This window comes from Anopheles maculipalpis, chromosome 2RL (assembly GCF_943734695.1).
Source record: "Anopheles maculipalpis chromosome 2RL, idAnoMacuDA_375_x, whole genome shotgun sequence".
In the NCBI taxonomy this organism is placed as follows: domain Eukaryota; kingdom Metazoa; phylum Arthropoda; class Insecta; order Diptera; family Culicidae; genus Anopheles; species Anopheles maculipalpis.
The window spans coordinates 28,150,518-28,160,411 of record NC_064871.1 but is presented as its reverse complement, the minus strand read 5'-3'; the positions used below and the strand labels follow the sequence as shown (position 1 = coordinate 28,160,411).

At 42.8% G+C, this 9,894-nt stretch overlaps 1 protein-coding gene across 3 annotated transcripts; it reads right to left on the bottom strand.

The window, feature by feature from the left end:
- LOC126557049 (putative uncharacterized protein DDB_G0291608) lies at positions 1-9,482 on the bottom strand. 3 transcript variants are annotated; one of them, XM_050212691.1, is made up of 9 exons: positions 9,303-9,482; positions 2,731-3,007; positions 1,548-2,654; positions 1,322-1,471; positions 1,096-1,251; positions 710-1,011; positions 383-567; positions 208-320; positions 1-69 (listed from the first exon to the last, which is right to left on the bottom strand). In XM_050212691.1, exons 1-9 carry the CDS (start codon positions 9,476-9,478, stop codon positions 1-3), a joined length of 2,535 nt encoding a protein of 844 aa, XP_050068648.1. In that variant the 5' UTR covers positions 9,479-9,482. The 3 variants fall into 3 exon arrangements, with proteins under 3 accessions (XP_050068648.1, XP_050068649.1, XP_050068647.1); XM_050212692.1 differs by having other exon boundaries at positions 2,731-2,836; XM_050212690.1 differs by having other exon boundaries at positions 383-588; positions 710-1,251.
- Positions 9,483-9,894: the final 412 nt, after the last annotated feature.

Genomic DNA, 9,894 nt, shown 5'->3' with positions numbered 1-9,894 from the left:
TTACTGCTCCTCGCTGCTTTCGAAGTACTCCGATGCGTTACCACGGCAAATTGGACACGTACGGTTAGACTGCAAAGGATGGCGGTATCCCAGGAAAAGGATATAATTAGTACATTTTATCAAACTTTATCACTTATCGTAACATCTGCTCTATTGCACGAGTATGAGTATTTACGTATTTACCACCCGGTCTACAAATATACTTACCCGTAGCCACTTATCGACGCATTTGGCGTGGAACTCATGCGAACATGGTAGTACTCGCAAGATCTGACGGGCCTCGAAATCACACATGCAAACCACACACGATGTTTGATCACCTAAAACAAGAAGATGGACGCTCATTAAAACCACCCCTTTCACTATAAGCTGCAAGCCGTACCGGTGTGAGTTTCTGCGTTAAACTTGTAGCTCGGCAGCTGATCAATTTCGGGCCGCGCAAGACCACGCGGTTTTGCCTCCCCAAGACGTTCGGCCAAGCTTAGCAGTGCTTCGTAGTTTTCCGTCTCATTCGAATCGGGTGAGTTGAGATCCGGCGGACCGTACGTGGACAGCGGGAACATGGCTCTGAAAGGACATCGGACGGGTCTGGGTTGGTGTTAGCATTCGCGAACCATGCAGTCCGCCACGCGGGGCAGTAAATGGGGATTGCGTTTTTTTGGGTGGCGGAGCCAAAAAAAAAAAAAGCTCGCCTTTATAGCACACTTACAGGAAGTTCAGCAGTATGCCCGAGTAGGCCGACGTCGTGGCCGACAGTGTGACGTGGGCCGGTTGCGGATGGCCGAGCGGTTGTGGATGGGCCTGCAGAGCGGCTGGCGGCGGCGGTGGGGCATGTGGCCGATGGTGATGCGTCGGATGGTGGTGACCCGCATGATGGTGCTGGTGATGGGCCGGCGGTGGTGGTGGTGGCGGCGGTGGCGGTGGACCTGGCCAGTGGAAGCGGGCAAAGTTGCGCCGCGGTGCCGTGATCGCCCGGCGAACCGTCCGGTGCAGTATCTCATAGTTTCGACCCTGCGGGACGTTCGCGATCAGTGGGATCAGTGTTCCGGCGGGTGTGACGCCCGTACGGGGCACCTCACTACCCACGGCACTTACCTCGGTGGAGATGTAGATCGGTTGGGCCGCTGCAGTCAGCTGCGTCATCTGCGGCGAACCACCGTGCAGATGATGTGCGTGCGTGGTTAACGGCGACAGATGCAAGGGTGATGCACCGGCATGCTCCAATCCGTCCAGCGAAAGACCATCGGCACGCTGCAAAATATTTTTGCAATAAAAAGAAGCTTAGAAGATTATCTAACAAAATGTGTTCCAACGAACCGACCTGTTGTGCCAGGTGTGGATGTTGATAATGCGCTTGGTGCGGCGGTGGATGTGGAACGGCTAGTGCCGGTCCGGCCGACGATGCAAAGCTGCCAAAGTGGCCTCCGATACCACAAGTTTGTGCAAACGGTTGCGAGTACACTCCATGGACCTGTGTGTAAGGCACAATGGAAATTTTAATCTTGCAGTCTCTAACGCTGAGTTAGCCTCTAAGAAATATCATTTACCTGACATGGCGGCAAATGTGGTGCAGCTGGGTGTCCGGAACAGATCGATATGTGTGGTCCAGCCGAGTACGTCCACAGCTGCTCGTGGTGATGGCCAAGCGGTAGACTAACTGGAACCTGATTGATATCGACCATCAGTGAAGAGGCCGGATGCTGGTGCTGTGCCTGTGCCGCCGGAGCTTGCTGGAATACCTGCGTGAGCGATTCCCAGGGACGCTGTTGCTGCTGGGGCTGCTGCTGTTGTTGCTGTTGCTGTGGCTGTTGTTGCTGTTGTTGTTGCTGTTCACGGTGAAAGCGTGGCCGGCGTATAGGGGGACTACCCTGTGGATGGTGCACGTGGGATTGAAGCTGGGAAATGATAGCAGCTGCCAGATTACCGCCAGAGCTTGGATGCATATGAGATCCGCCGCCACCGTTCGAGTGGTGATGTGATTGCTGCTGCTGCTGTTGTTGCTGCTGGGAGTGATGGTGATGATGGTGTAGCTGGTGATGATGGTGCTGCTGCTGTTGCTGCTGCTGCTGCTGCTGAGGATGATCCCGATGGAGTAGCTGTGGCGGTACCTGCTGTTGCTGCTGCTGAACGTTCTGCGACGACTGGGGCTGCTGCTGTTGCTGTTGCAACGACAGGTTGTGATGTCCGTTCATTGCATGGTTCCCCAGTCCTCCATTGCTACCACCACCGTTCCCATTGCCACCGCTCGTCCCCATCAAAGACATCATGGCACCGCCATTGCGCGGCGAACGTCGATGTTCCCAGATGGCAGCGGGCGGCGACTGGCTAGGCAGTCGGGACGAAACACGGCGTCTCTTGCGCGACGGACTGTCCGATTTGATACCACCATTACCGGCAATTCCATCCACCGGACAGTACGGGGGCGAAGACGACTGATTCCCACCAACATTCCCTCCTCCTCCTCCTCCTCCTCCTGCCGGACCGGAACCGTTTCCGCCCGGACCGGAGTGGTAGTGGGGACTGAAGCGCTCCCGAGCACCGCCATTATTATCGCGGCTGTTTCGCATCGAGTCCATCGATAGCACAGAACGTGCATCACCACCGCCATGAAGGTCCGAGCCTCGCGTCGAATTCGATGGTCCCTCGAAGTGGTTCTGAAAAAGATAGAAATGAGAATGAAATTTTTAAATAAAGGATTCCTCTACGTGCCTTTTCCCTTCAACAACTCACCGAATGGCGATCAATCGAGGACGCACTCATCGTGTGCCGGTTGCGATCCTGCATACTATTACCGCCCATATTGATCCGGTGCCGGTCAATGTGGCTCGGGCCGGCTCTAAGAATTTGTTGAGATCTATTATTAATACTACCATCGTCTGCGGCACCGTAAGGCATTAGAAGTGCTGCCGCCGTTTGGCGGCCCACTAAAGGAGGGGAATGCAACTGCACTGGCGGGGACTTGGACGTATAGGTGAAGGATGATTCTTTGGGACTACTTCCATTATCACTGCTGTGTGTATGTTGATTTTGTGAGGAAAGGGCAAGGAAAAGTTTGGAAATGCCATGTACGAGTGTGTGTGTGTGTGTGTGTGTGTGTGGAAGTTATGGAGTGGTGGTGGTTGATGTCGGCGACCACGTTGTTGCGCACGTTGGAATGTACCACCGACATTGGGGGAAATTTTAGTTATTTTTAAAGGATTTAACCAACATGAAATAGTGCAAAACGGGGTTAAACAAGCACGGCAAATAACAATTACAAATCAAGTATCGTAATATTTTACATTAGGAAGAAGTTACAAATGAAAAGCAATTAAATTTTTGCAACCATTGTCAAGAAACGACAGAACCAACAGGCATCGCATTTGTACGAACGTAAATGGCAATAGAGTGATACAGTGAAACACGACAAATTCGTATATCGTAATCAGCACAAAACAGGCCCAGAATAATAATAAAAAAAAACGGTTCCAATAAAATAAAACCAGCAGAAACCAAAATTCGACAATTACAGGTGATAAAGGGTTCGGTTTTACATTCGGATTGGTAGCGTTTTGCAGTTTTAAAGATGAAGTAGCGCAAAAGGTGGGATTAGTATTATAGTAGAAGAGTAGTAATAGTAGTAGTAGTACGCAGATTTTGCAGCAGATTATATATTTGGTGGTAAGGTTGTCGTGATGATAGTGGTGGTTGGTGGTTGGTGGTTGGTGGTGGTGGTGGCAGGTTGTACATATCAGTTTTGGATTTGAAGTTTCAGTTTCAGTTTGATATTTGCAATATAAATTTACCACAAAGGACAAAAAGCATGCGGAAGAAAAAATTAAAAACAATTATGTATTAATTGAAATGATATAATTTACAATTACAATTACAGGTAAGCTTATATAAATATTATGTTTCAGTGCGTGTTGTGTGTGTGTTTGTTTTGGTTTCTTTTTTTTCTTTTTTTTGCGGTTGCACTTGTACAAACGAAAATCAACACAATACACAATATGCACTGGGGGCACTCTACATGGAGAAGAAATTGTTATATCGAGGTAGAGGGAGCAAAAAACCACGGAACGGAAAGTCTTAAAACACCACGAACGGTTTGCGGTAAATCATTAATCAAAAAGCTATTTGTGATATAAAATACATGACATTTGTTTGCACATGAGCAAGGATGAATAGGTAACGAGCGGGCGCAGTAGATGCAACATACTAATACAAAGAGAATCAACAGTAATGCGGTCACTTGAATGGTTTTTTTTTTTCTTCTAAATTGCATTTTGGTTTAGTGTCTCAGTGCTGCAAACTGCAAGGGGGAAAAGCCTTGTTTAAAAAGCTCGCCATCGGTTCGAACGAGGTGAAATTAAAAGCATTTTTTTTATTCATGTCGTTATAAATTACTTCGAGTTTGAGTTATTTTAATTGAATTTTTTCTGGCTACGTACAAAATTTGAAAATATTGTACATTATATGCGAAATATTCTATATAAATTGTAAAAAAAAAAAAAAAATATCATTTTTGCGCTATTCCCCATTTCTTCTTTTACTTTTTAAACATAATAACACATTCCGTAAAACATTATAAATAGCATTATAATACCTTTAAAAAAAACCAACCTAACACTTTAAATGAATCGTACCTAAAAACCCTGCAAAATATTATTGAAACAGTTTCAATTGCAACAATCGCTACAAACAAATAGGGGTGAGAAAATGCATTCTTAGTTAAACAAATCATTATTCATATATGCGTACAACACCTCTTACACAGCTTAACGAGAGTAAAGTAAAAGTAAAGTGTTGAAGTTTAACAAGCACTCACTTCGAAGCGAAACTATGGCCAAACATGATGGGAGCATGAAACAGTAAACCAAAAATATGTATATAAATATGCTAAATGAAACAAACGAGCACAACAGATACCGATCAGTAGTAAGTAGTAGTAATAATAGTGGTAGTAGTAGTAGGTAGCAGTGGTACAAAAAGTGTAAAAAAGGAAACATGTAAACGCATTACTATAAGTATGCATCTTAAGTTCCAGTAAGTAAGAAGAATTGTCATGGCACAGCTCTAATGCTCTAATTTTAATATTTTATATTTGATTTGTGCAACACATATATGAGGATTTATATCACAAATGGCATAAATCTCCCGCTCTTCCACAACCACAACAGTGATAGGCGCAATCTAATCCTGTTTCAACCTACAAAATATAGCAACATCAGTTGTTTGCTGCCATTTGGTGTTGGGTAACAAGGGAAAGTAACTATAATTCACAAACAGAAACACAACTAGCGATCTTTTATTACTTTTCACCCACCCACAGCGTGAAATTATTAGTGCTGCGGCGGAATATAAAACAAAATAAAACAAAAAAACACCTCAGAATCAATGTCACGGGATGCAACGTGTTGTAAGGTATGTTAATCTATATGCAATACAGAAGCCCACGTTATCGGAACAAACCAGCAACATTAAAATCCGGCCCCTACACATAAACGCATCACAGTCTATACTGATTCCAAATGCAAAGTGAAACTGAAGTACTAATAAGAATTCTCTCAACCGATGACAGTGGAAAGTGGTGGCTCATTCACTAGAATCAAGTCACAGAACAGAAAGGAGGCGCGTGCTGTTTATACATTAGGTACGTAAGGTATGCTGCTGCTGCTGCTGCTGCTGGACGGTGTTATTTAGTACATGGGCTGCTACATATATTTTTGGCCTAGGCGACAAGAAGTGTTGCCAGATGCAATTTGATATTTTTCTTCGAATGTTTGACATTTTGGAGCACAATCACACTCACAAAGTTTTGACGTACGACCATCATTTGAGAGGTTTACATTGGATTGCTTGTCCAAAATCAGTTTCGCCAAAAAAAATTGAATTGACCTGTGAACTTTTTCGTGCGATCATTTTCCATAACTTTCGACGTGGACTATCAAGACAAGACGGCTTTGGTAAACTCAAATCCTTGTATGGCGATGAAGCACCATCCTATATCATAAAAACTGACTATAAAAACTGGTGTAATGAATTTAATCGTGGACGACGCTCGCTTAATGACGAATTTCGAGAAGATTCGTCCAATAACGGTCGTTGTGTCTGAGAACCGTTGATGCCGTTCGAGATCTAACTGTACAAGATCGTCATGTGACATATACCGTGAGATAGAGGCATCTTTGAGCATTTCTTCCACCAGCATGAACACTATTTGGCACAAATGCTCCTGTCGATTAAAGCAAGGAAATGTTGAAAAAATTATGATCATGGTGCTTCAAAAGATGTTTATAGGATCGTCACAGATGCCGAATCATGCATCTATGCGGTTGAGCCCGAAACAAACCAAAAATCGACCGTGTGGGTCCTTCAACGACGAGTCAAAGTTATGAAAGAAAGAAAGAAGTAAGTTATCCGTGGAAGAAACACTTCGAAGCAAATGGTTGCCTGTTTCTCCGGCAAAACTGGGTATGCGGCGACCGTTCTACTTGAGCAACGTAGGACGATCAATTCTGAATGGTACACCACAATTTGTCTGCCAGAAGTCTTCGGAGAAACTCGAAAAACGAACAACAGAAGACGGATCATTCCGATCACCATGACAATGCGAGCTCTCACATATCGGCGCAAACCATCGCTTATTTGACCGGTCAAAACGTCGAATTGATCCGCCCCATACTTCTGACTTGGCACCCAATGACTTCTTTTTATTCTCGCACATCAAGAAAAAAATGCGTGGTCAACGTTTTTTGTCCCCAGAAGATGCTGTTGAAGCGTTCAAAAACCACATTTTGGAGGTAGCTCAATCAGAGTGGAAAAAGTGCTTCGACAATTGGTTTGAGCGCATGCACGAATACTTTTAAAAGAATAAAACACTTTTTGATGATAAATATTTGCATTTGAATTATCAGGCCAGAAAAATAAATAGCAGCCTACGTATTTATAGAAACGCAATCAACTAACAAAAAAATGGATTTTTTTTTGTAACGTTAAAACGGTCGGGCCGTATTGGTAAAATAACAGAGAGCAAATACATTTACATCATCATTCTGATTAACAAAATACAACAAAAAATATCTGAAGTTAATAATTTTAACTAAATAAATGGTTTTTTTTTTTGTATTATATTCAAAACAGTGGTTAAAAAAATACTAAAAATCTTTTTTTTTCATTGCAAAAAAAAAGGAATGCTAAATAGACATATCAGAAATAGAAAACATCGCTTTCGAAACTTTAAACCTTTTTACCAATCAACTGACAAATGTTTGAAAACGAAAACAAAAATCCATATAAAAACCAAACACTTTGCACACAGCAGTGGCATGATGTTAACGTGAAAACCTAACGTACCAACCACTTTAATGACTAGCATCGAGTACAGTAGAGTTAACAATTACATAAATATGCGTTGCAATATAACAATGGAAATGGTAATAGTAGTAACAGTAGTAGTAGTAGCAATAACAATTATTTGAAGAAAAAAAACATAATAATGAGAGTGGTAGCAACACTATTCGTTTTACAACACTATACTTTGCATCTTGAAAAAACAAGAGGAGCGTAGGAGAGAGAGATATATATATAAATAGTAGATCGCACAGGGTGTGATATATTTTTATTTGAGGAACAGGACAGTTGCAGGTGTGAAGAGTTGGTTGTTTGTTTTGATTAAACACAATTTACCCCATCGCTAAGAGTCCCCCTTTCTGATATGTTCTGTTCGACCTATTTCAAACGGGATGCATACAGTTGTGGTGTGTCCGTATGTGCAATAGATTCAAATGCTTAGGGAGTGCATGTTGCCGCGCACAAAAAGCTTTGAGTCGATTGCAAATACTATCACTCGAGTGGCAGCCGATTCAGACGAATGGTATCAACAGATCGTCGAAGGACTATTGGCAGCAATAAGGGTTAACAGAAAGGATTTTTTGTGTGATAAGAGAACTAGGTGGCTCGTAGGAGACATGACCCACGTACAAAAAAAAAACACGTGCAATTTTTTATTCACTGGCACTACATCTTTGCCAAAGATCAAAGACCTTCTCTTTTTTATCTTGATTTTTTCTCTATATGTGGATAGTTAGAACTGCATGTAGGGAATTTTTTGCAATCCTAGCTAATGAAACCTAGCTATGTTTCATTTTCCATCTTAGTTTAACGACTTACCAAACTCATATCGGACGTCGAATGGTTTATTAAATTATTTGAATGAACGGAGAACGGTCCGTCCGGAAGAGATTCGTCTCAACTGAATGACAGCCCTAAGGCCTTAACCTTAGCTATTACCAATTTCATGACTCCCTTGATTTTGGTTTATTCTTGCTGGTAATAATTCTTTTACACTCTCGGCAATTTGTTTTTGTCCAAAATAAGGCGACAGAACACGACCGAAACAGACCGAAACGAAACATCAAAGTGTAACGCTTCGTAACGCTTCTTTGACTGTTTCGCTATGTTTTGCTGTTCTAAATAATCAGACCTTTCAAAATAAATTATTTCACCATAAACCATAATAATATAGTTAATAATATCCAAAAAAAATCGAAAAACAATTAATTGCTTAGCACCACAATCAAGGAAGAGCGTTATTTACTGTCAAATTTGATGTTTCGTTTCGGTCTGTTTCGGTCGTGTGTGGCCGGGACCTAAGTTTTTAAAGGGCTTTTTTTACTGTCAACAGTACGCTTATTTTCTACTTCATCATGCGATGGATATTTTAGTTCCTCGCATAAGAATTTCATTTTTGTAAAGTAAGATTTCATCAGGTCGTTAGTCAAATTGTTTACACTCTTTAGTGTTTCTCTCAAAAGCAAAGTGGTATAAAAATAATGTTTCTTTGTCTCCTTATAGTTTATTGTTTTTACCAAAAATTCAAAGCAGTAAAGGAGTCAATGGGTGTATGTGTTATGCGAGATTTTACATAATTCAAATAGTAAAACAAGCACATGAAATGTAGAAGTCTTCTAGAAACCACCATTCGCCACAGCTTCCCTCTTGTGCCTTGTCGGATGATTGATACCACTCCCTTGATATAAGCATGCCACCATGGTTGTTATTACCCTCTACCGAGCAAACCTTAACCTTGTACTCTAAGTGTTCTATTAAAATTTGAAAATATTGATCTTTTCCTATTTACTTGGGTTGGGTTTTTTGGTTCGTTTGTTTGGTATGTGTGCAAAGCAATGCAAAACCCGCGCAAAATGCTAGAGAGATATATGGCCTACTACACTTGTGCGGAAAAAAGTAACCCCCTTTCGACGCGTATACTAAACCAAGCGGGAAACGAAGGAGCTACCATGGACAACGAGCCAACTTACCCATAGTTAAAGCTATTCTCCATGTCCTTGTTGTACCAGGACTGGTTATGTCCACCATGATTGCGGTTCGAGTGATGGGTATGGTGCGGTGAAAAGGGCATCCGGGAACGGTTGCGCGGTACGGCACCGCGCGAGTACGGGCGCCGTGACGCACCGGAATGGTTCGGATTCATCATCGCGCGTCCGGTTTCAGGCGGGGATTTTCCTTTCTCCACCGGGTTGTAGTAATGTTTGCACTTAGCACAGTAGACACAGCACTGGATCACGGTCGTTCGTTTTTGATGGGGAAAAAATCTTTCCGGTTCTTGATGATGATGCGAGCTCCGAACCAAAAATGACAAACCCTTGGTGGAATGTACGTAGCACACCTTCTCAAGTTAGCAGCCACACTTCACTAGCGACCACCTATTTTGCTACACCATTTTCGACTGCGTTGCTAAAGAAATTTCAGTCTGTGGCTACTGCGTTGCTGCGGTGTTTATAGTAGCGCCATCCGGCGCAACTGATCGCTTTTGTTGGCGTTTAATATGTTTACACTATTGACTATATCATTAATGGTACACTTTGACGAAGTAAAAAAAAAAGACGGCAA

Bases quoted from the DNA above. Each gene is read 5' to 3' on its own strand.
- LOC126557049 (XM_050212690.1), bottom strand. From the start codon at position 9,478: ATGATGAATCCGAACCATTCCGGTGCGTCACGGCGCCCGTACTCGCGC. The intron at 1,472-1,547 runs GTAAATGATATT...CCTTACACACAG, and splicing joins CACATTTGCCGCCATGTCAG to GTCCATGGAGTGTACTCGCA. The intron at 321-382 runs GTACGGCTTGCA...TTCTTGTTTTAG, and splicing joins TAACGCAGAAACTCACACCG to GTGATCAAACATCGTGTGTG.